The 26,801-nt window shown below is 45.9% G+C and overlaps 1 protein-coding gene and 1 long non-coding RNA gene across 2 annotated transcripts in view; one reads left to right on the top strand and one right to left on the bottom strand.

The window, feature by feature from the left end:
- The window catches only part of LOC311131154 (protein kinase C alpha type-like), a 206,223-nt gene that overhangs the window by 163,904 nt on the left and 15,518 nt on the right, over positions 1-26,801 (top strand). Inside the window, 3 exon segments of the mRNA XM_084163991.1 lie at positions 19,255-19,335; positions 22,518-22,523; positions 22,525-22,626. Coding sequence (XP_084020117.1) covers positions 19,255-19,335; positions 22,518-22,523; positions 22,525-22,626 — 189 coding nt within the window.
- On the bottom strand, positions 448-1,540 carry LOC311131155. Its single transcript, XR_014613411.1, has 2 exons — positions 1,106-1,540; positions 448-770 (listed from the first exon to the last, which is right to left on the bottom strand). It is a non-coding gene; the product is annotated as an uncharacterized lncRNA (long non-coding RNA).

Raw genomic sequence — 26,801 nt, forward strand, 5'->3', positions numbered from 1 at the left:
TGGCCTAAAACAAATCTAAGTACCTCTCTGTCAGCATTACCTCATTATTCTGTGTCTCTCTCGCCATACACTGTCATGATAGGATGATGCTGTGAGGATATCACATTCTTTGTTGATCTGTGATCATGTCAGCACGCTCATATATTCAGTCATCAATGGACACGGTTGGGTTTACATTTCCGACCGTGGTTGAACCGCGATCCTTGGAGAACCTGTCAAAGCTCTGAGACGTGTGTGTCTGTGTGTGTGTGTTGGTTGAGGTAAGGTAATTCTTTGTGTTATGCTTGTGTAGCAAACGTGAGCTAACAGGCTAGTGAAGCGCTGGTAGCCATTATGCGGAGATGTCACCTTCCTTAAAAGGTTGTTAGTTTGCGCCCAGGTCTGGAAGATGGACAAAATGGCCACAAGTATTTTAAATGTTTACATAAAATATATCATGATACTCAACAGGTTTTGAATTTGAGTTTATTTCAGTTTTAATTGCAAACAGAATGGAACATAAAGTTTAGAGTAGTAGCAGCCTTTTTACAGTAGCCTAGCATTGCCATAATTCACATCAATGGACCTTTACATCATAGAGCACATATGTATTTGAGTGAGTAAATATCTAAGAGTTAGCTACTGAGTAAATAGCAGAATGCCATTGAAGGTACTGAGGTTGTATCCATTGTCATCATTGTCATTGTAGACCAGGGTAGTTTCAGTGTTGAAAGGTCCTATGTTCTCTACCTTGATTCCCAGTGCTGCAGAGAAGGCCGCCATTGGTCTGTCTGTGCATGATATGAGAGTACACACTCTATGACAATCTATTTGACAGTTAACTTCAAATTAAGTTATTCCTGACCGTGTGATCTGAGGGTCATAAGTTTTTTCCTAAATCTGCACTTCTGCACTATTTTAATGCTTTTATTGGTGACTGTTTTGAGTAAATCTGAATATACGGTCAAAGCTAGTGTAGACATTCTCTAGTAGTTGAACCTTTATGCCATGTTTATCTATGCATGACAAGTTTTACGATGCATTATAGCCGCATTATACTTGGATTCTTTTAGTAAAGTGTTACCCAAATATATTCTCTATCCATAGTATTTGCCAATAATATTACCTTCACATTTTCTCTTCAGCTCCTCCACCTGGTTCTCACTGGCTTTCAGTCTGGCCTCCATCTCTCTCAGCACAGTGTAGACGTCAGGCTGGCAGGTTAGCTGGGACTGTGTTGAGGCTGCAACCTCATCTTTCAGTTTCAGATTCCCATCCTCTGTAGCTATGTCACTGTCTGACTGACCCTGTCCCCCAGACAGGCAGTAGCACAACAATGTCATCTGCAGAACTATAGTGGTCTTCATTCTTAATCTGGACTCTTGAGTCGTTTGTTCTCCTGTGATTTCTGATCTCTAGTTTGTGGTTTTATAAGCACATATCCTTTTGTGCACGAATGGAAAGTTCCCAGGATGACTTTGTTCCAATTCAGCGTGGCTACCTTTCAATCATGTTCAAGTGCTTAAGAAACGTTAGCGGTTATGGATTGAAGTGACCTGCTTCTTTTAGCACTATTTCAGTTTGGGTAAATGTATTGCAAAACTATTGTCTCCCTTTGAAATACCCTATGAGTCATTTGTTTGGGTTTCAAATACTTCATCTGTGCCTGGTTGAGCTTGCCTTGCTTAATAAACTAATAGAAAAAGTCCCCAAATTCCACTCCAACTGGACTCAAGCAAACACTCAAAATATTTGAAAATGTTTGTTTAAGTCTGTGAACCCAGGTCTGGTGTTTACATTTTAGGAGTGTGTGAGCTCCTGTAAATCATTCTTTCAAGATAACCTTCTCATTCAGGTCATGGGTTTTTGCCAATTCTGTAACCCATGATACATACATTGAAGAAGGACATAAAGCTATGAGCAACAGCAAATGTTTTGCCAGACCTCTAAAGTGCACTCTACAGTACACCCAAGAATATGACTAAGAACATACACCTATGAATAGGCTACATGTGATAATAACAAGGAATCATGTGTAAAACAGCATAACGAGTCACTGTTGGTTTGTGTAAATGCAGGATGGAAGCTGCCAGAGGCAGGGTTATTATGCGTTTCATTCTGTAAACACAAACACCACAGCTGTACTAAACAGAATATTCATGAAAGAAAAAACGTATTCATATGAGTTTATTTCAGATATTGAAATACAGTAGAATGGAACAAAAAGTACAGAGGTCCATTTACATTGTCGCAGTCATTCAAATCGGTGATGCCCTCTAGAATACATGTTCCATTATTTCAAATCTAGCTTTTTTCACATGAGTTCTGAGGTGTTACTGGGTAAATAGCAGAATGCCATTGAAGGTACTGAGGTTGTAGCCATTGTCATTATCGTAGATCCATGAGTTGGTACTGAGGCGCATGTAGAGCTGGTCTCCTACCTCAAGCATCAGTACAGCCCCATTAGAACCATTATCTGAATCAGCAGTAGCTGTTAAAGTACCAGCAACACTCTCTCCATTTTTATATAGAAAAATGTACCCATTGGGTTAGCCTGCTGCAGTGCGACTAAAGAAGGTGAAGTGGTATGTTCCTCTCACTGGTGCTGTGAAGATACCTGTAGCAAAGGAGGGGCCTTTAGAGATCACATCTTCTCGGCAAAAATACACATTTATTTACAGTATATTAATGGAACATTACACTTCAAAAACAACGTTTTTGTCTGATTTTCAAGTTGTGTCCACATACCATTCCATCAGTTGTGGAAATCATGCTTTATGCTTAAATCTCAATTGAATGGAAAAGATAAGCTCGTCCATTCATTTTGTTCTGTTGCATATAGCTGGATCTGTCAAACAGATGGTGTGTAACAGAAGACTGATTTTGGAGTTCAATGTCTCTTTAAAAGTCTTTATGATTGTCACGCCCTGACTCAGGGGACTCTTATATGTTGAGTCAGGGTGTGGTTTTCTATGTTGTGTATATCTATGTGTATGATCTAGTATGTGTAGATCTATGTTGGCCGGTGTGGTTCCCAATCAGAGGCAACTGTCGCTCGTTGTCTCTGATTGGGGATCATACTTAGGCAGCCTATTGTCACTCGTTAGTTGTGGGATCTTGTTCCGTGAGTAGGCTTGTTTTGTGTGTAGCCTTAGGACTTCACGTTTCGTTGGTTTATTGTATTGTCGTGTGTTTATTCAGTTTAATAAATATGTACGCATTTCACGCTGCGCCTTGGTCTGACCTGTCCTTCAACGAACGTGACAGAAGATCCCACCAAACACGGACCAAGCAGTGTGCCCAGGAGGACCGAACACCCTGGATACAGGTGGGGAAGATTTGGTCTTGGGAGGAGATATTTGCGGGAAAAGGACCCTGGGCGAAGAAGGAAGCCCAGGCAGGAGAGGAGCAACGGCAACACAGAAGCCGGCCGAGGAGGAAGCTTAGAAGCAGCCCCAAGAAAAAAAATGTGGGGGGCTAAAAAGGGGTGGTCGGGGAGCGGGAGAGAAGAGCCCCGACCACTGCACCCGGTGGGTTTCCAGATTGATTCCCTACGACCATGGGAAGAAGAGTGGGAACAATTCTATACTGAGGAGTCGGAGGATGACGACGACGATGAGTTTCTGTTCCCTATCTCGTGGGGGCTCCCGGAGGAGTCCTCACTGGAGGAGGAGTGCCGAGAGAAAGAGAAGGATCGGATCGGCAGGGTAAGAGAGGAGGCCACCACTTTAAGGGGGCTGATAGCTAGAATGGAGCGAGAGAGATCCATTCAAGAGGAGGCACTGCAGGAGGCTCGTAGGGAGAAGGAGGAAGTAGAGGCACGGAGAGAGGAGCTGGTGAGGCAGCATAAGGAGCGGGGGTTAATAGAGGAACCCAGGTATGCGGAGAAATGCACTGTATCGCCAGACCAGTGGTGCGTGTTTCCAGTCCGACCCGGCCCGTTCCTGCTCCCCGCACCAAGCCAGTGGTGCGTGTTCCCAGTCCGGCCCGGCCTGTTCCTGCTCCTCGCACCAGGCCAGGGGTGCGTGTTCCCAGTCCGGCCCGGTCCTGCTCCTCGCACCAGGCCAGTGGTGCGTGTTCCCAGTCCGGCCTGGTCTGTTCCTGCTCCTCGCACCAGACCTGTGGTGCGTGTCTCCAGTCCGCCCCGGCCCGTTCCTGCTCCTCGCACCAGACCAGTGGTGCGTGTTTCCAGTCCGGCCCGGCCCGTTCCTGCTCCTCGCACCAAGCCAGTGGTGCGTGTCGCCAGTCCGGCCCGGCCTGTTCCTGCTCCTCGCACCAAGCCAGTGGTGCGTGTCGCCAGTCCGGCCCGGCCTGTTCCTGCTCCTCGCGCCAAGCCAGTGGTGCGTGTTCCCAGTCCGGCCCGGCCTGTTCCTGCTCCTCGCACCAAGCCAGTGGTGCGTGTCGCCAGTCCGGCCCAGCCTGTTCCTGCTCCTCGCACCAAGCCAGTGGTGCGTGTCGCCAGTCCGGCCCGGCCTGTTCCTGCTCCTCGCATCAAGCCAGTGGTGCGTGTCGCCAGTCCGGCCCGGCCCGTTCCTGCTCCCCGCACCAAGCCAGTGGTGCGTGTCGTCAGCCCGGTACGGCCCGTTCCTGCTCCTCGCACCAAGCCAGTGGTGTGTGTTCCCAGTCCGGCCCGGCCCGTTCCTGCTCCTCGCACCAAGCCAGTGGTGCGTGTCGCCAGTCCGGCCCGGCCCGTTCCTGCTCCCCGCACCAAGCCAGTGGTGCGTGTCGTCAGCCCGGTACGGCCCGTTCCTGCTCCTCACACCAAGCCAGTGGTGCGTGTTCCCAGTCCGGCCCGGCCCGTTCCTGCTCCTCGCACCAAGCCAGTGGTGCGTGTTCCTAGTCCGGTTCGGCCCGTGCCTGCTCCTCGCACCAGACCAGTGGTGCGTGTGTCCAGTCCGGCACGGCCCGTGCCTGTTCCACCGGTGCCTGATCCAGCTCCGGTCAGCTGCTCCACTCTGGAGCCAGAGCAGTCCGCTCCACCGGGGTCCAGTCCAGCTCCGGTCAGCTGCTCCACTCCGGAGCCAGAGCAGTCCGCTCCACCGGGGTCCAGTCCAGCTCCGGTCAGCTGCTCCACTCCAGAGCCAGAGAAGTCCGCTCCACCGGTGCCTAGTCCAGCTCCGGTCAGCGGCTCCAGTCCAGTCCCAGACGTCAGCCCCTCTCCAGGTTCGGGGTCTCCCACACCAGGGTCCAGACAGGGCTTGGTACTTCGTGGGAGGAAGGAGAGGGGAAGCAGCGCGCCGAGGTCCAGACCATCTTTATTCATCTATTCTGAGATGTGTTACTGGGTAACCCCAAAAAACTCTTCCTTACCTCAGGATACTTCAATTGGTGACTGTCCAGGAAAATAAAGAAATGTCACCTGTTGAAGTGTCCTAGGGTAAGGAATGTTTTGGGGATTTTCAAGTCACTCAGTCAAGCACCTGATTCCCTTTTTTGTTCAAGCTGGGCTGAAGTGCGTTTGGTTACACCTTTTTTCCACTGTTACTGGGTAAATAGCAGAATGCCATTGAAGGTATTGAGGTTGCAATAACTATCTGTCCAGACCCATGAGTAACCCCGTTAGATCCATTGTCTACAACATCAAAAGCAATTGATCTGTAGTTTTTATACATTAAAAGGAATCCATCTGTCACGATTCTTTAAAGCGGAACCCAGAAGCAGACCAGGACAAGGTGAGTTGAATGAAGGTGAGTATTTATTTAAAGACTTAAATGTGGAAGCAGGAGAATCCAGGTGACGGAGCTGGCAGTGGAGGTGAGTTGGTGGGAGTGAATGGGCAGATCCAATGATGTTTCTGAAGCCACAGACGACCAGGCAGAGGTGGAGTGAATATTCCAGGAGAGTAATGTTCATGGCTAACGATCCGGCAGGGAATGGATGTCAGGTCAGAGCCTATGAAGTGGAGAGGTGAATCAGAACCATGTGTGCAGATAGCTGATGAGATGCAGGTGCGGGTAATAGAGAGATCTCCCGCCTTGCTTCGTCGCCCGGCAACCAGACAGGGTGCGTTCAGGAAACTCAGGAAAAAAGACTCCAGGACAGAAAACAGGCAACTCAGGCAGAAACCGACTCAGGAAGCGGGATTCCTGACACCATCCCTGTCTGTTTGATTGACTATAGAAGGTGAAGTGGTAGATTTGTTTCACTGGTGCTGTGAAGATACCTGTGGCATAGGAGGAGCTTAATAAATGCTTATCAATATTCATGAATTAATTAACATTGAGGATAAAATCAACTTTAATAATATACAATACAATGCTTAACAAACAGTTTACTAATGGTTAACAAACATTTGAATAATTGGTTAATATAAGTACAGTGTTAATACTGTAATGCTTTAGCTGCTACTACTGATATAATTTAATGTAACAAGCCTCAGCACACAGTCTATACTCAAACATACCTTGTTTTCAAATTGTTTGTTTTTCACATGACCTGTCTTGGGGTTGTAGGTCTTGCCGATGTTGGTGATGACCTTCCCATAGACCAAAGTAGTTTCAGTGTTGAAGGCTCCTATGTGCTCCAGTCTCTTCTGTTCCAGCTGATAATCCCACTCTTGTTCTTTCTGTGAAGGCAGAAATTAGACACATTGTGAAAGAGATTCATTACAGTGCATTGCTACTTTCATATTTCAAAATGTATATGATAGACAAAACATTGTAGATGGACTCAACTCAACATTAGACCACTATTGATAATATATAGTCAATATAAAGTTTGTCTAAAAAAACTTAAATTACAGCTCAATTTGAGCAAATCCTGAATTTGTGATTAATCCTGTGATTAACTCGATTACATTTTTAATCAACTATTTTTTTAGACTTTAAGAATGTGATAACAACCACTCTTAAAGTCACTTTTGGTTTGTGTAAATGCATGATAGAAACTGGTAGAGGAAGGTTGATTCTTTATTTATTCTGTGTTATTCTGTAAACACAAACTTGACCAACAGAAACACCATAAGTGTAGGAAAGAGAATACTCATGAAACAAATCGACATACAGTGGGGAGAACAAGTATTTGATACACTGCTGATTTTGCAGGTTTTCTTACTTACAAAGCATGTAGAGGTCTGTAATTTTTATCATAGGTACACTTCAACTGTGAGAGACGGAATCTAAAACAAAAATCCAGAAAATCACATTGTATGATTTTTAAGTAATTAATTTGCATTTTATTGCATGACATAAGTATTTGATACATCAGAAAAGCAGAACTTAATATTTGGTACAGAAACCTTTGTTTGCAATTACAGAGATCATACGTTTCCTGTAGGTCTTGACCAGGTTTGCACACACTGCAGCAGGGATTTTGGCCCACTCCTCCATACAGACCTTCTCCAGATCCTTCAGGTTTCGGGGCTGTCGCTGGGCAATACGGACTTTCAGCTCCCTCCAAAGATTTTCTATTGGGTTCAGGTCTGGAGACTGGCTAGGCCACTCCAGGACCTTGAGATGCTTCTTACGGAGCCACTCCTTAGTTGCCCTGGCTGTGTGTTTCGGGTCGTTGTCATGTTGGAAGACCCAGCCACGACCCATCGTCAATGCTCTTACTGAGGGAAGGAGGTTGTTGGCCAAGATCTCGCGATACATGGCCCCATCCATCCTCCCCTCAATACGGTGCAGTCGTCCTGTCCCCTTTGCAGAAAAGCATCCCCAAAGAATTATGTTTCCACCTCCATGCTTCATGGTTGGGATGGTGTTCTTGGGGTTGTACTCATCCTTCTTCTTCCTCCAAACACGGCGAGTGGAGTTTAGACCAAAAAGCTATATTTTTTTCTCATCAGACCACATGACCTTCTCCCATTCCTCCTCTGGATCATCCAGATGGTCATTGGCATACTTCAGATGGGCCTGGACATGCGCTGGCTTGAGCAGGGGGACCTTGCGTGCGCTGCAGGATTTTAATCCATAACGGCGTAGTGTGTTACTAATGGTTTTCTTTGAGACTGTGGTCCCAGCTCTCTTCAGGTCATTGACCAGGTCCTGCCGTGTAGTTCTGGGCTGATCCCTCACCTTCCTCATACCCCACGAGGTGAGATCTTGCATGGAGCCCCAGACCGAGGGTGATTGACCGTCATCTTGAACTTCTTCCATTTTCTAATAATTGCGCCAACAGTTGTTGCCTTCTCACCAAGCTGCTTGCCTATTGTCCTGTAGCCCATCCCAGCCTTGTGCAGGTCTACAATTTGATCCCTGATGTCCTTACACAGCTCTCTGGTCTTGGCCATTGTGGAGAGGTTGGAGTCTGTTTGATTGAGTGTGTGGACAGGTGTCTTTTATACAGGTAACGAGTTCAAACAGGTGCAGTTAATACAGGTAATGAGTGGAGAACAGGAGGGCTTCTTAAAGAAAGACTAACAGGTCTGTGAGAGCCGGAATTCTTACTGGTTGGTAGGTGATCAAATACTTATGTCATGCAATAAAATGCAAATTAATTACTTAAAAATCATACAATGTGATTTTCTGGATTTTTGTTTTAGATTCCGTCTCTCACAGTTGAAGTGTACCTATGATAAAAATTACAGACCTCTACATGCTTTGTAAGTAAGAAAACCTGCAAAATCGGCAGTGTATCAAATACTTGTTCTCCCCACTGTATGTTCATATGAGTTTATTACAGATATTGAAATACAGTAGAATGGCATAAAAAGTAGTACAGAAGTGTTTTTACAACATTGTTCTTTTACAACATTGTTGTTTCTACAATACATGATTTCAAATCTATCCTTATTCATGTGTTCTGAGGTGACACTGGGCAAATAGCAGAATGCCAGTGAAGGTGCTGTGGTTGCGATATTTCCCTGAGTTGGCTTCAAGGCGCACATAAACCTGATCTCCCATCTCAAGCATCAGTACAGCCCCATTAGATCCATTATCTGCACCATCACTAGATGTTATGTGATCTGCCGTACCAACAACTATCTCTCCATTCTTATACATTAAAAGAAATGCTTTCTTGGCTCCATATGTATGGTGAAGTGGTAGTGTCCTCTCACTGGTGCTGTGAACATACCTGTAGCAAAGGAAGAGCTTAAAAGATGGTTTATAAATATACCGATTTTGAAGTTGATCAATCATTACAATTATTAATAGTTTACTGATGGTATTGCTTAACATTTTTGTTATTTTTTATTATCAGCACAATGTAAATACTGCTACTACTAATGTAACAAGTATCAGGACACACCAGATTTTGGGTCAATTCAGAATCAAGTTGTGAATTGCTCTTTAATTCTAATTAATTCTCCATTTGAATTGGATTGGAATTGGACACACCCCACAGGAAAACATTTGGATTATATTTTAATAAAATTAAGTCAAATTAAAGAATATATTTCCAAATTGTCACCTGCTTTTGACCTGTTCAGTTTAGTTTGAGACTGAGTGTGGCCTGGTAAGCCAAAACAGGACAACCAAACAGAAAACGATCCAATATTGTATTTAATATTAGGGAAACATGTTAAAGTCTGCAAAAATGTATTGTGTGTGCACATGTGTAAGAGAGGGAGGAATATTTGAGTTTGTTTGTGAGCCAGTGTAGGAGTGTGTATGTGTGTGTACGTGCATGTGTGTGCATGGATGAGTGTGTGTCCAGCTCCCTAAAGCTTGAAGGTAAGTAGCTTGCGTGCCATAACAGCACAGTGCGGAGCCAGAGGGTCTTCTCAGGGCTCCCAAGTGGCAGGCGTAAGTCAGGTGTTACACAGAAAAGGTCACAGGGCAATGTGGAGCAGAACTGCTCTCACATATCACACCTACCAGGTGATGGTGGGGGGAAAAGGCGTGTGTGTATTTGTGTGCCTCCAGAAACCATCAATGTATCTGAAGGGAGACCGTAACCTTGGTCAGCATCAGACTTAGGGGGCTCTCACACTAAACTCTTTTTTTCTTGAGAAAGAAAGTGAGAGATAGTGTGAGGGTGTACCGGAGGGGTTGCAGTGCCTCTTGAAATAAGATCACACACACACACATACATACACACAAAGACACACTCTCCTTACACACACACACACGCACACAAAGACACACTCTCCATACACACACACACACAGACACACACACACACACACACACACACACACACAGGCACACTCTCCTTACACACACACACACGCACAAAGACACTCTCCTTTTACTGTACGTGAAAAACAAAGCACTGACCTCTTTCCCCACCTCATCTCCATGACATAATTGCCTATCTTTTATTGATGCCCTCCCTCTGGCAATCCCTCGCTTTTCCCCTTCTTTCTTGTCCTCTCTTCCAATCTGTCTGTATCACCCACTGGAGCGGGGGAGGGGAGAAAGAGGGAGTGTTGATGTATTTGTTTATGCACTCATTTATTGAACACGTCCTGTGAAAAGACACAGATTACAAGTTCCCATTTGAGACACTTTCCAACATGACACAGTAAGACACTCTTGTTTTTCTTCTAATACTCAAGGCACCTCTTCAGCTTCATCTCTACCGGTAGCCTTCTATTTGTGTAGCTGCTTCTCCCCTAGCACTGTTGGGGCTTCAGTTGTATTGTTCTCTGCTTCTACCATACAGTGGAGAAAGAAAGTATTTAGTCAGCCACCAATTGTGCAAGTTCTCCCACTTAAAAAGATGAGAGAGGCCTGTAATTTTCATCATAGGTACACGTCAACTATGACAGACAAAATGAGAAGAAAAAAATCCAGAAAATCACATTGTAAGATTTTTAATGAATTTATTTGCAAATTATGGTGGAAAATAAGTATTTGGTCACCTACAAACAAGCAAGATTTCTGGCTCTCACAGACCTTTAACTTCTTCTTTAAGAGGCTCCTCTGTCCTCCACTCGTTACCTGTATTAATGGCACCTGTTTGATCTTGTTATCAGTATAAAAGACACCTGTCCACAACCTCAAACAGTCACACTCCAAACTCCACTATGGCCAAGACCAAAGTGCTGTCAAAGGACACCAGAAACAAAATTGTAGACCTGCACCAGGCTGGGAAGACTGAATCTGCAATAGGTAAGCTGCTTGGTTTGAAGAAATCAACTGTGGGAGCAATTATTAGGAAATGGAAGACATACAAGACCACTGATAATCTCCCTCGATCTGGGGCTCCACGCAAGATCTCACCCCGTGGGGTCAAAATGATCACAAGAACGGTGAGCAGAAATCCCAGAACCACACGGGGGGACCTAGTGAATGACCTGCAGAGAGCTGGGACCAAAGTAACAAAGCCTACCATCAGTAACACACTACGCTGCCAGGGACTCAAATCCTGCAGTGCCAGACGTGTCCCCCTGCTTAAGCCAGTACATGTCCAGGCCCGTCTGAAGTTTGCTAGAGTGCATTTGGATGATCCAGAAGAGGATTGGGAGAATGTCATATGGTCAGATGAAACCAAAATAGAACTTTTTGGTCAAAACTCAACTCGTCGTGTTTGGAGGACAAAGAATGCTGAGTTGCATCCAAAGAACACCATACCTACTGTGAAGCATGGGGGTGGAAACATCATGCTTTGGGGCTGTTTTTCTGCAAAGGGACCAGGACGACTGATCCGTGTAAAGGAAAGAATGAATGGGGCCATGTATCGTGAGATTTTGAGTGAAAACCTCCTTCCATCAGCAAGGGCATTGAAGATGAAACGTGGCTGGGTCTTTCAGCATGACAATGATCCCAAACACACCGCCCGGGCAATGAAGGAGTGGCTTCGTAAGAAGCATTTCAAGGTCCTGGAGTGGCCTAGCCAGTCTCCAGATCTCAACCCCATAGAAAATCTTTGGAGGGAGTTGAAAGTCCGTATTGCCCAGCGACAGCCCCAAAACATCACTGCTCTAGAGGAGATCTGCATGGAGGAATGGGCCAAAATACCAGCAACAGTGTGTGAAAACCTTGTGAAGACTTACAGAAAACGTTTGACCTGTGTCATTGCCAACAAAGGGTATATAACAAAGTATTGAGAAACTTTTGTTATTGACCAAATACTTATTTTCCACCATAATTTGCAAATAAATTCATAAAAAATCCTACAATGTGATTTTCGGGATTTTTTTTTCTCATTTTGTCTGTCATAGTTGACGTGTACCTATGATGAAAATTACAGGCCTCTCTCATATTTTTAAGTGGGAGAACTTGCACAATTGGTGGCTGACTAAATACTTTTTTTCCCCACTGTATGTTCAATGAAAGTCCCTTTATATGCACATGCATGCATACAGTGAGGTAAAAAAGTATTTGATCCCCTGCTGATTTTGTAAGTTTGCCCACTGACAAAGAAATGATCAGTCTATAATTTTAATGGTAGGTTTTTTTGAACAGTGAGAGACAGAGTAACAACAAATAAATCCAGAAAAATGCATGTCAAAAATGTTATAAATTCATTTGCATTTTAATGAGGGAAATAAGTATTTGACCCCCTCAGCTCCCAGGTGTCTTTTATACAGGTAACGAGCTGAGATTAGGAGCACACTCTTAAAGGGAGTGCTCCTAATCTCAGTTTGTTACTTGTATAAAAGACATCTGTCCACAGAAGCAATCAATCAATCAGATTCCAAACTCTCCACCATGGCCAAGACCAAAGAGCTCTCCAAGGATGTCAGGAACAAGATTGTAGACCTACACAAGGCTGGAATGGGCTACAAGACCATCGCCAAGCAGCTTGGTGAGAAGGTGACAACAGTTGGTGCAATTATTCGCAAATGAAAGAAACACAAAATAACTGTCAATCTCCCTCGGCCTGGGGCTCCATGCAAGATCTCACCTCGTGGAGTTGCAATGATCATGAGAACGGTGAGGAATCAGCCCAGAACTACACAGGAGGATCTTGTCAATGATCTCAAGGCAGCTGGGACCATAGTCACCAAGATAACAATTGGTAACACACTACGCCGTGAAGGACTGAAATCCTGCAGCGCCCGCAAGGTCCCCCTGCTCAAGAAAGCACATATACAGGCCCGTCTGAAGATTGCCAATGAACATGAACTTACTCTGAACTTACAATGGCTAGCCCCAAGTCGTGTTTTTCTCTAGCTGGAGGTAAGCAGGAGGTAAGCTTCTCATATGGTGTTGAGTAAAGCTTAACCATGTATTAGATCGTAGGTAGGTAGTCAGCTGTAGTTAGGTATTGTATTTATTATAGGTTAGTATTGTTGTTATTGTAGGTTTCCGTAGGTAATTGTAGGTTAGTATCGAAGCACGAGGCTAGCTAGCTAGCGGGTAGCTACTGGTAACGATTAGCAACGCTAGAGAGCTGGTTCCAATGTTAATGTAGTGCTAGCCAACGTTAAATTTTTTTGCTTAACCATGTATTAGATCGTAGGTAGGTAGTTAGCCGTAGTTAGGTATTGTATTTATTATAGGTTAGTATTGTTGTTATTGTAGGTTTCCGTAGGTAATTGTAGGTTAGTATCGAAGCACGAGGCTAGCTAGCTAGCGGGTAGCTACTGGTAACGATTAGCAACGCTAGAGAGCTGGTTCCAATGTTAATGTAGTGCTAGCCAACGTTTAATTTTTTTGCTTAACCATGTATTAGATCGTAGGTAGGTAGTTAGCCGTAGTTAGGTATTGTATTTATTATAGGTTAGTATTGTTGTTATTGTAGGTTTCCGTAGGTAATTGTAGGTTAGTATCGAAGCACGAGGCTAGCTAGCTAGCGGGTAGCTACTGGTAACGATTAGCAACGCTAGAGAGCTGGTTCCAATGTTAATGTAGTGCTAGCCAACGTTTAATTTTTTGCTGCGTTATGAAAGGAACTAGACACGGACTTGAATTATCTGTTTAGTGTGCTAACACACTCTTGGCAGTTTGTTGTAACCAAGTATTGATGCTAAATTGTGTGTTAATGGATGCTAGCTTGCAAGTTAGCTACGGCGTCATAGCTAGGCATCGTGGGTTGTTGTGTGTAGTTACTGTGTCTTGGCAGTGCCGGCTGTAGCACGAAGCGAGCTACCTAGCCGTTTTTTCGAACAGAGTCAGAGTCAACACAATAGCCATTGTGTGCCGGGTGTAGCACGAAGCTAGCTAGCTAGCCGTTCTTCAAACAAAGTCAACACAGTGGCCATTGCTAGCTACCCAACACGACCAGCTAACTGTACGGTAGTAGCTAAATACAATATACTTGTCCTAGCTAGCCAACGTCTAATCATTGCTGCGTCATGAAAGGAACTTGACACAGACACGAATGATCTGTTTAGTGTGTTATCACACTATTGGTGGTTTGTTGTGACCAAGTGTTGGTGCTAAACGGTGTGTTATTGTTATTGGATGCTAGCTTGCTAGTTAGCTATGGTGTCATAGTTGGCTAGCTGAATAAAGTGGGTTGAGTCTATTCCTTTAAACATTGAACCGCTGTGGTTCACAACAATTCTGATTTCTAAAGGCGGAAGTTGGGAGAGTTTTTGTTCGGGTGGTTCAGTGAAACAATTTTAGTTTCTGAGGTAGACGTTTTTGGTGAGGGAGGCCCTGCTCTCTCCGCTCCCAGATGCTTAGCTCATTTCATTCCGATCTCCTCTGCATTTTTGTAGCCATTTGCTACAGCCTGTCAACTATGCCTCTGCCTATCCCTGTTCTCTCCTCTCTGCACAGGCTACACAAACGCACCACACCGCGTGGCTGCTGCCTCTCTAACCTGGTGGTCCCTGCACGCACCACCCACGTGGAGTTCCAGGTCGCAGGCAGCCTCTGGAACTGCCGTTCTGCTGCCAACAAAGCTGACTTCATCCCAGCCTATGCCAACCTCCAGTCCCTCGACTTCCTGGCGCTGACGGAAACATGGATCACCACTGAAAACACTGCTACTCCTACTGCTCTCTCCTCGTCTGACCATGTGTTCTCGCATACCCCGAGAGCATCTGGTCAGAGGGGTGGTGGTACAGGAATCCTCATCTCTCCCAAGTGGACATTCTCAATTTTTCCCCTAACCCATCTGTCTATCTCCTCATTTGAATTCCATGCTGTCACAGTCACTAGCCCATTTAAGCTTAATATCCTTGTCATCTATCGCCCTCCAGGTTCCCTTGGAGAGTTCATCAATGAGCTTGACGCCTTGATAAGTTCCTTCCCTGAGGATGGCTCACCCCTCACAGTTTTGGGGGATTTCAACCTCCCTATGTCCACATTTGACTCATTTCTCTCTGCCTCCTTCTTTCCACTCCTCTCCTCTTTTGACCTCACCCTCTCACCGTCCCCCCCTACTCACAAGGCAGGCAATACGCTTGACCTCATCTTCACTAGATGCTGCTCCTCTACTAATCTCACTGCAACTCCCCTCCATGTCTCCGACCACTACTTTGTTTCCTTTTCTCTCTCGCTCTCCTCCCACACTACTCACTCTGCCCCTACACAGATGGTAATGCGCCGCCGCAACCTTCGCGCTCTCTCTCCCACTACTCTCTCCTCTTCCATCCTATCATCTCTTCCCTCTGCTCAATCCTTCTCCCTCCAATCTCCTGATTCTGCCTCCTCAACCCTCCTCTCCTCCCTTTCTGCATCCTTTGACTCTCTGTGTCCCCTATCCTCCCGGCCGGCTCGGTCCTCCCCTCCAGCTCCGTGGCTTGATGACTCATTGCGAGCTCACAGAACAGAGCTCCGGGCAGCGGAGCGGAAATGGAAGAAAACTAAACTCCCTGCCGACCTGGCATCTTTTCACTCCCTCCTCTCTACATTTTCTTCATCTGTTTCTGCTGCTAAGGCCACCTTCTACCACTCTAAATTCCAAGCATCTGCCTCTAACCCTAGGAAGCTCTTTGCCACATTTTCCTCCCTCCTGAATCCTCCCCCCCCCCCCCCCCCCCCCTCCTCTCTCTCTGTGGATGACTTCGTCAACCACTTTGAAAAGAAGGTTGACGACATCCGATCCTCGTTTGTTAAGTCTAATGACACTGCTGGTCCTGCTCACACTGCCCTACCCTATGCTTTGACTTCTTTCTCCCCTCTCTCTCCAGATAAAATCCTGCGACTTGTGACTGCAGGCCGCCCAACAACCTGCCCGCTTGACCCCATCCCCTCCTCCCTTCTCCAGACCATCTCCGGTGACCTTCTCCCCTACCTCACCTCGCTGATCAACTCATCCTTGACCGCTGGTCATGTCCCTTCCGTCTTCAAGAGAGCGAGAGTTGCTCCCCTTCTCAAAAAACCAACACTCGACCCCACTGATGTCAACAACTACAGACCAGTATCCCTTCTTTCTTTTCTTTCCAAAACTATTGAGCGTGCCGTCTTTAGCCAACTCTCTTGCTATCTCTCTCAGAATGACCTTCTTGATCCAAACCAATCAGGTTTCAGGACTGGTCATTCAACTGAGACTGCTCTTCTCTGTGTCACGGAGACTCTCCGCACTGCTAAAGCTAACTCTCTCTCCTCTGCTCTTGTCCTTCTAGACCTGTCTGCTGCCTTTGATACTGTGAACCATCAGATCCTCCTCTCCACCCTCTCCGAGCTGGGCATCTCCGGCGCGGCTCACTCCTGGATTGCGTCCTACCTGACCGGTCGCTCCTACCAAGTGGCGTGGCGAGAAGCTGTCTCCGCACCACGTGCTCTCACCACTGGTGTCCCCCAGGGCTCAGTTCTAGGCCCTCTCCTTTTCTCCCTATACACCAAGTCACTTGGCTCTGTCATATCCTCACATGGCCTTTCCTATCATTGCTACGCTGACGATACACAACTAATCTTCTCCTTTCCCCCTTCTGATAACCAGGTGGCGAATCGCATCTCTGCATGTCTGGCAGACATATCAGTATGGATGACGGATCACCACCTCAAGCTGAACCCTGGCAAGACGGAGCTGCTCTTCCTCCCGGGGAAGGACTGCCCGTTCCATGATCTCGCCATCACGGTTGACAACTCCGCTGTGTCCTCCTCCCAGAGTGCGAAGAGCCTAGGCGTGACCCTGGACAACACCCTGTCGTTCTCCGCCAACATCAAGGCGGTGACCCGCTCCTGCAGGTTCATGCTCTACAACATTCGGAGAGTACGACCCTGCCTTACACAGGAAGCGGCACAGGTCCTAATCCAGGCACTTGTCATCTCCCGTCTGGACTACTGCAACTCGCTGTTGGCTGGCCTCCCTGCCTGTGCCATTAAACCCCTACAACTCATCCAGAATGCCGCAGCCCGTCTGGTGTTCAACCTTCCCAAGTTCTCTCATGTCACCCCCCTCCTCCGCACACTCCACTGGCTTCCAGTTGAAGCTCGCATCCGCTACAAGACCATGGTGCTTGCCTATGGAGCAGTGAGGGGAACGGCACCTCTGTACCTTCAGGCTCTGATCAGTCCCTACACCCAAACGAGGGCATTGCGTTCATCCACCTCTGGCCTGCTGGCTCCCCTTCCTCTGCGGAACCATAGCTCCCGCTCAGCCCAGTCAAAACTGTTCGCTGCTCTGGCACCCCAATGGTGGAACAAGCTCCCTCACGACGCCAGGACAGCGGAGTCACTCACCACCTTCCGGAGACATTTGAAACCCCACCTCTTTAAGGAATACCTGGGATAGGATAAAGTGTTCCTTCTAACCCCCCCCCCCCCCAAATTGTAAAGTGGTTATCCCACTGGCTATAGGGTGAACGCACCAATTTGTGAGTCGCTCTGGCTAAGAGCGTCTGCTAAATGACGTTAATGTGCCCTTGAGCAAGGCACTTAACCCTAATTGCTCCTGTAAGTCGCTCTGGATAAGAGCGTCTGCTAAATGACTAAAATGTAAAATGTATATGTAACATCTGAATGATTCAGAGGAGAACTGGGTGAAAGTGTTGTGGTCAGATGAGACCAAAATCGAGCTCTTTGGCATCAACTCAACTCGCCGTGTTTGGAGGAGGAGGAATGCTGCCTATGACCCCAAGAACACCATCCCCACCCCCACCGTCAAACATGGAGGTGGAAACATTATGCTTTGGGGGTGTTTTTCTGCTAAGGGGACAGGACAACTTCACTGCATCAAAGGGACGATGGACGGGGCCATGTACCGTCAAATCTTGGGTGAGAACCTCCTTCCCTCAGCCAGGGCATTGAAAATGGGTCGTGGATGGGTATTCCAGCATGACAATGACCCAAAACACACGGGCTAAGGCAACAAAGGAGTGGCTCAAGAAGAAGCACATTAAGGTCCTGGAGTGGCCTAGCCAGTCTCCAGACCTTAATCCCATAGAAAATCTGTGGAGGGAGCTGAAGGTTCGAGTTGCCAAACGTCAGCCTCGAAACCTTAATGACTTGGAGAAGATCTGCAAAGAAGAGTGGGACAAAATCCCTCCTGAGATGTGTGCAAACCTGGTGGCCAACTACAAGAAACGTCTGACCTCTGTGATTGCCAACAAGGGTTTTCCCACCAAGTACTAAGTCATGTTTTGCAAAGGGGTCAAAAACGTATTTCCCTAATTAAAATGCAAATCAATTTATAACATTTTTGTCATGCGTTTTTCTGGATTTTGTTGTTGTTATTCTGTCTCTCACGGTTCAAATAAACCTACCATTAAAATTATAGACTGATCATGTCTTTGTCAGTGGGCAAACGTACAAAATCAGCAGGGGATCAAATACTTTTTTCCCTCACTGTATGTGTTCTCGTAGGCGTACTTACCCCAGCTGTTACTGCACAAGTAGAGGTATACCACCCACCACTTCACAAAACAATAACATTGTCTCCCTCCATTTATTTTGCATCAGTGAATTCCCCCATTGACGTCATAACAGTACTTTACTTTGCATCAGTGGATTTCCCCCTACAACATAGCTGTACTTCACTCCAACTAGGCTGTTTTATGTCTTCATTAGAATGGATTCAATGATAAGCTAGGGTGATACAACAGCAGATGGTGAAACTGGTTGACAGGATGTACCTGCTCTCTCAGTAATGAACCAGGTTCCCTCTAGAAGAGGATGCTAATTGCTAATAAGATCTAGATTGACTGGTGGGGTGAGTGTGGAAGGCATGTGTCTCGGGCTCACCCGGCACTGTCAGTTAGCGATAGACATATTGTGCCGACAATGTGAAAGGCTAGTGTGTGTGTGTGTGTGTGCATACGTATGTGTTACTGTAGCTGATGAAGAGTGTGGTGTGAGACTGAAAGTGAAATGTGTCTGTTTCTGTCTGTAATATGTATATACTTTGCCAGCGTTTCAGCTTGTGTGAACATGTATATTGTCTTATCTAATCCCATGTAACTCTTCATCCTTCTCTCTCTCTCTCTCTCTCTCTCACTCACTCTCACTCTCACTCTCACTCTCACTCTCACTCTCACTCTCTCTTTCTCTGTCTATCTCTCACGCTCTCTGTCTATCTCTCTCTCTCTCTCTCTCTCTGTCTCTCCAGATTATTGCATATCAGCCATATGGGCTATCAGTAGACTGGTGGGCATACGGAGTGCTGCTCTACGAAATGTTGGCAGGACAGGTGAGCGTGCCCCCCACCTCTCAATACACACACACACACACACACACACACACACACACACACACACACACACACACAAGCAAACAGACACACACATGTGCAAATCCTTCAGGTTTCTACATAAAGACACGGTTGGATCACCTTCACACTTGACTTTACAGTAATCCAGTGTCATGATTACGAAAGCACACACACACACACACACACACACACACACTGTCATCACCCATCTGCCCCCCTCTCCTGGGACATTGCCCATATGTTATTTCATAGTTTTGATGTCTTCACTATTATTCTGCAATGTAGAAGATAGTAAAAAATAAAGAAAAACTAATGAGTAGGTGTGTCCAAACCTTTGACTGGTAGTGTATATTGTGAATTGTAATTGGTAACATATCATACGAAATGGAGTGTATCGGATGTACGTACAGAATTATACGAAATGCTCTGAGACCGGGTTGATATTCTGTGCCCTTAACCCTTTACACTTGTGGGAATTGGCCTATATGGATAGGGCTAAATTGAAATGTTTCTTACAGAAGTAATATGAAATGCATAACCAGGGTAGCAATTGAAAGGGAACAGTTGGGAGATAATGGGAAAATTATTAGACCAAAGGTGAGGACACAACAGATTCACCTGACACAAGACTGAATCCAAACATTACACTGTGGATTTTATGTGCAGTTTACGTTTACTGTACTTTTGGATGCATATGTTGATAACGAAATCTGAAAAATGCTCTGGATACATTAAGTAACATGATAAGAATTGTCCTGTAAAATGTGGGGTAGTGCAACATAAGACGAAACAATTCCAAGGGTTTGAGTGAGAGGACTAACTGGTGTATCTAAGGGGCCACACACCTCTCCAAAGTGTGCGCAATTCCTAAGTAATTTCAATGCACTTTTATGACTCAAAGAAGAGTCTTCAACTATTTGGTCCGCATAGAAAGCGGTCATGAGTGCATTCAGGTGCGTGTGACGCGGTGAATTTTCTTCACAATAAACAAACATAGGCTCATTCTGTTCAGAACAACCCAGGGTATGACGCCGTGTCATCTTGTAACTGTACATCAAACATTATACGTTGACACTGTATATGACATTAGTATAATTGATATGGAAATGTAAAGTGCACATTTTGACTCAAGCGTGTTTGACTTTATTGTATGATATCAAAGCGGTATATTTCACTCACACAACAAAACATTGCAAAGCTGTTCAATTACCTGGAGGGAAGGGGGCAACTTATTGTCGCGCACGGTGCTCAAGTTCAGAACAGCTGTCAGTCAAAACCCATACAGTGCTGTGAAGTGTAGAGCCAGAGCTCTGACGTCATGTATAGCATGTTACTGTACAGCCACTGCCGTTCCAATTTAGCCATTTATCAGTGCCCAAATCTGTCATTTTCAACCCGTATACAGGCATGAATGTAAAGGGTTAACAGATGCTTTTCAGTTATGTCCATAACAGTCCCAACCATCAGTAAGGGCAACTCAAAAAGTTAGTCAGTTGACTGGCTAAGCGGCTACACTAACGGATACTCTGGGTTTGCGTCCCAAATGGTATCCTATTCCCTATATAGTACACTACTTCTGACCAGAGCCCTATGGGGCACCATTTGAGATGCAGCCAGGGCTAACTCCTTGCTGCCGTGTTCAGTAGGTGTGATGGGTTTGTTTACTCCCTGTGTGTTTGGGGCTCCAGTGGCCAGGAGCCTCATCCCGTCCCGTTCACTGGGCAGAAACAGACTGTGATGAATGAGCAGCAGCCAAGCCATCCACTGAGGGAAGTACCTGGGGCAGGAAATGTTGTTAGCAACTTTGGGTTTTATACCCTTTCACAGTACACACTCACAGGCCGAAAGTAGTTCAATTGGCTTATATGACCTCAGGATGGGCGGAGTGTGTGGGTGGGAGGGAGGTGTGTTTATGTGTGTGTGTGTTTCCCTCTCAAGAGTGTTCAGTGCAGTGTACTGTATATCAGATAAAGAGAGCAGAAAGCAGCCTAGCTATCTCTTGCCAAAGGGTTTAGTCTAGTGGAAATGAAAAATAATACATTTATGAAGTGTCACAATGCACACATTATGGTTTGTAATGATAGAGGTGGAGGGAGAAAACAGCTGGACCATCTAGTCCATTTTCCTCCCAGCTGGCAATTTTTGTCTGGAACTTGTTTCTTGCGCTCTCTACAGTCTAGACCTCTTTCGTTGATTTTTATCTTCCGTTTCGTTACTTTTTAATTTGTATTTATTTATTTCTCTCTCTCTCTCTCTCTCTCTGTCTCTCTCTCGACAAGCCACTATAACAACCCTTATTCGGTTGTATTACTGGACTGAGAAAGGGTAGAATATACACACATCCAATGGCTTTGAGCAGATGCCTTGGTACCCAAGTGTAAATGTTAATCACCAAATAAAATACTTCCATGTTTGGAACTTTAGGACATCGAAGGGTTAACCTGGTAGTTGAAGGTTAGTTCATGTTTATTCTGGTTTTGGACCGATAATGCCTCTGGCAACAACCTTTTGACTTCATTTTCCCCCACAATACTCTTTTCAAATAGGCTTGGAATCCCCTCGATACAAAAATTTAAACTTTCAAGCTAGTGTCGGACACAATCACCACAGCACACTTTGTCAAATTGGTGTTTTTCAAAGCAAATGTTTCCCTTTTTCTGCCAAGCTGTTTTAAGCAGTCCTGTGAGGCCAGCTCTTCTGGCTATTTGTGTAGCCAGCATGACATTTCTAATTGTCTTTGTCCTCCTAAAATTCTGGCTTTTTATACACTTGACATCTGCATTGCAGACTGCTGAGTTGCGAACTGGGCCCTGTTTAGCAATGACCCCTGAAAAATAGCTATGACATTAAGATACTAGATAGATTATCATCAATTTACCTGTTTGAATAAAGGTGAATTACTGATAAGATATACAGATGTACTACACATTCTGTTAACATTTACATGATATTGTCAACATATTTACAACATGTATATAACATTCACAACATATTTACAACATGTATATAACATTCTCAACCTATTACAACATGTATATAAACATTCTCAACATATTTACAATATGTATATAACATTCACAACCTATTTACAACATGTATACAATATTGGCAACATATTTACAACATGCATATAACGTTCTATATAATGTGTTGTTCCCCAGCCCCCATTTTGATGGGGAGGATGAGGACGAGCTCTTCCAGTCCATCATGGAGCACAACGTGTCGTACCCCAAGCAAATGTCCAAAGAGGCCGTGTCCATCTGCAAAGGGGTGAGTACGACCTTTGACCCAAAGAACCCTTAGCCCCTATCATAAAAATATAATTACTAGAACGGAAATTCCCATCGAAGTCAATATAATTGTATTTCTATGGCCCCTATGCCTTCACATCCTGTCCCACAACCTGGTGGGAGAGAGAGAGAGAGAGAGAGAGGGTGGAGAGAAAGAGAGGGTGGGAGAGAGAGGGTGGGAGAGAGAGAGAGATGGAGAGAGGGTGGGAGAGAGAGAGAGGATGGGTGAGAGAGAGAGTGGGAGAGAGAGAGGGGGGGTGAGAGAGGGGGAGAGGGGAGAGGGTGAGAGAGAGAGTGGAGAGAGAGAGGGGGAGAGAGGGTGGGAGAGAGCAAGAGAGAGGGTGGGTGGGAGAGAGCGAGAGAAAGGGTGGGCGGGAGAGAGAGTGGGTGGGTGGGTGGGAGAGAGAGAGAGGGTGGGTGGGAGAGCAAGAGGGTGGGTGGGAGAGAGAGAGAGGTTGGGTGAGAGAGAGAGAGAGATGGGAAGAGAGAGAGAGAGAGAGAGGGTGGGAGAGAGAGAGAGGTTGGGTGAGAGAGAGAGAGGATGGGAGAGAGAGAGAGAGAGAGGGTGGGAGAGAGCGAGAGAGAGGGTGGGTGGGTGGGTGGGAGAGAGAAGGAGAAAGGGTGGGTTGGTGGGAGAGAGAGAGAGAGGGTGGGTGGGAAAGAGAGGGTGGGAGAGAGAGAGAGATGGTGGGAGAGAGACAGAGATGGTGGGAGAGAGACAGAGATGGTGGGAGAGAGAGAGGGTGGGTGGGTGAGAGAGAGAGAGAGGGTGGGAGAGAGCGAGAGAGAGGGTGGGTGGGTGGGAGAGAGAGAGAAGAGTGAGTGGGAGGAGAGAGAGAGAGAGAGAGGGTGGGTGGGTGAGAGAGAGAGGAGGTGGGTGGGTGGGAGAGAGCGAGAGAGAGGTGGTGGGTGGGAGAGAGAGAAGAGAGTGGGTGGGAGAGAGAGAGGAGGGTGGGTGGGAGAGAGAGAGAGTGGGTGGGGAGAGAGAGAGAGAGGGTGGGTGGGTGAGAGAGAGAGAGAGGGTGGGTGGGTGGGTGGGTGGGAGAGAGAGAGAGAGTAGGGTGGGTGGGGAGAGAGAGAGAGAGTGGGTGGAGAGAGAGAGAGGGTGGGTGGGAGAAGAGAGAGATGGTGGGAGGAGTGAGAGGGTGAGAGCGGGTGGGTGGGAGAAAGAGGGTGGGAGAGAGCAAGCGAGAGGGTGGGTGGGTGGGTGTGAGAGAGAGGGTTGAGTGGGAGAGAGTGATAGATGGTGGGAGAGAGAGAGAGAGATGGTGGGAGAGAGAGAGATAGATGGTGGAGAGAGAGAGTCTGAGAGAGTGAGGGTGCAAAAACCATGAAGAAAAATACATTGCAATGATATATTCTACTTTATATGGACTGAATGCTAAGGCTACCAAGCTTGCTAGTCACAGAGATACCACTTCAATTAGCACTGACTTGTGAAGTGAGAGGTATCAAAGCCCTTGAGCCCAACAATGGCAGGAGAGTCGCACAGTCTACCCCAACCAAATGGAGAGGCCTTAGAAGCACCCTCCCGCTGTTCAGAGGTAATTAAAATACAGTACCCTCCGTATGTAAAGAATGATAAGACACGAAAAGTGTACAAAATGAAGCTCCTTAGGGGAAATCAGGAGACACTTTTTGCTGACTTTTATAAAAATGGGAACATAAGCAACCTTATCATCCACACAGACCATCCCCTGGCATGGCACAGTGCTATACTAGCACACTACCTCTCTGTTAAGAGGGGGGGTGTTAGCGATGGGTGGAAACTCAGGATACTAGACAACGAGGACTCTGAGTCATGTAATATAAATCTCTATAAATCTGGAACAGTATTGGTACAGGGCAACACCAAACAGTTCCAGCTGGACTTTCACCTAATCAAAGAAATAGCTCAGCAGGAGAAGCTCTCCCTTGAGAAAGATAACCCCACAGAGCAACCCCAAGCAGAAAGTCAACTTCCTAGCACAGAGTACTACTCCCTCATTGAAATGAAGGATAAATTCACCCAGCTGGAGGTAAGGCAGGTGGAGCTGGAACAGCAGGTGATTACACTCCAGTCAGCACAAACCCAGACAACAGTTCAGCACAACAACACCCCCTTAACTAGACCTGGAAATCTGGAGGTGGAGAGAGACATATCTGCACTCTGGACTGTGGTGAGACAACATCAACAGGAGAAAGAGCAGGAGCAGGAGAAGAACAGAGCACTAGAGGAGAGGATCAGAGTGCTGACAGCTCTGGCATCTTCCCCAATATTTGGAACCAAGGACAGATCACTCCAATCCACAAAAGTGGAGACAAATTTGACCCCAATAACTACCGTGGGATATGCGTCAACAGCAACCTTGGGAAAATCCTCTGCATTATCATTAACAGCAGAGTAGTTCATTTCCTCAGTGAAAACAATGTACTGAGCAAATGTCAAATTGGCTTTTTACGGAATTGCCGTACGACAGACCACGTATTCACCCTGCACACCCTGATTGACAAACAAACAAACCAAAACAAAGGCAAAGTCTTCTCATGCTTTGTTGATTTCAAAAAAGCTTTTGACTCAATTTGGCATGAGGGTCTGCTATACAAATTGATGGAAAGAGGGGTTGGGGGAAAAACATATGACATTATAAAATCCATGTACACAAACAACAAGTGTGTGGTTAAAATAGGCAAAAAAAACACACACATTTCTTTCCACAGGGCCGTGGAGTGAGACAGGGATGCAGTTTAAGCCCTACCCTCTTCAACATATATATCAACGAATTGGCGAGGGCACTAGAATAGTATGCAGCACCCGGCCTCACCCTACTAAAATCTGAAGTCAAATGTCTACTGTTTGCTGATGATCTGGTGCTTCTGTCACCAACCAAGGAGGGCCTACAGCAGCACCTAGATCTTCTGCACAGATTCTGTCAGACCTGGGTCCTGACAGTAAATCTCAGTAAGACAAAAATAATGGTGTTCCAAAAAAGGTCCAGTTGCCAGGACCACAAATACAAATTCCATCTAGACACTGTTGCCCTAGAGCACACAAAAAACGATACATACCTCGGCCTAAACATCAGCGCCACAGGTAACTTCCACAAAGCTGTGAATGATCTGAGAGACAAGGCAATAAGGGCCTTCTATGCCATCAAAAGGAACATAACATTTGACATACCAATTAGGATCTGGCTAAAAATACTTGAATCAGTTATAGAACCCATTGCCCTTTATGGTTGTGAGGTCTGGGGTCCGCTCACCAACCAATAATTCACAAAATGGGACAAACACCAAATTGAGACTCTGCATGCATTCTGCAAAAATATGCTCTGTGTACAACAAAAAACACAAAATAATGCATGCAGAGCAGAATTAGGCCGATACCCGCTAATTATCAAAATCCAGAAAAGAGACGTTAAATTCTATAACCACTTAAAAGGAAACGATTCCCAAACCTTCCATAACAAAGCCATCACCTACAGAGAGATGAACCTGGAGAAGACTCCCCTAAGTAAGCTGGTCCTGGGGCTCTGTTCACAAACACAAACAGACCCCACAGAGGCCCAGGACAACAACAACACAATTAGACCCAACCAATCATGAGAAAACAAAAAGAGAATTACTTGATACATTGGAAAGAATTAACAAAAAAAACAGAGCAAACTAGAATGCTATTTGGCCCTAAACAGAGAGTACACAGTGGCAGAATACCTGACCACTGTGACTGACCCAAACTTAAGGAAAGCTTTGACTATGTACAGGCTCAGTGGGCATAGCCTTGCTATTGAGAAAGGCCGCCGTAGGCAGACCTGGCTCTCAAGAGAAGACAGGATATGTACACACTGCCCACAAAATGAGGTGGAAACTGAGCTGCACTTCCTAACCTCCTGCCAAATGTATGACCATATTAGAGACACATATTTCCCTCAGATTACAGAGATCCACAAAGAATTCGAAAACAAACAACATTTTGATAAACTCCCTTATCTACTGGGTGAAAAACCACAGTGTGCCATCACAGCAGCAAGATTTGTGACCTGTTGCCACAAGAAAAGGGCAACCAGTGAAGAACAAACACCATTGTAAATACAACCTATATTTATGTTCATTTATTTTCCCATTTGTACTTTAACTATTTGCACATTGTTACAGCACTGTATATAGACATAATGT

Source organism: Coregonus lavaretus (assembly GCF_964263955.1).
Source record: "Coregonus lavaretus genome assembly, chromosome: 6".
NCBI lineage: Eukaryota > Metazoa > Chordata > Actinopteri > Salmoniformes > Salmonidae > Coregonus > Coregonus lavaretus.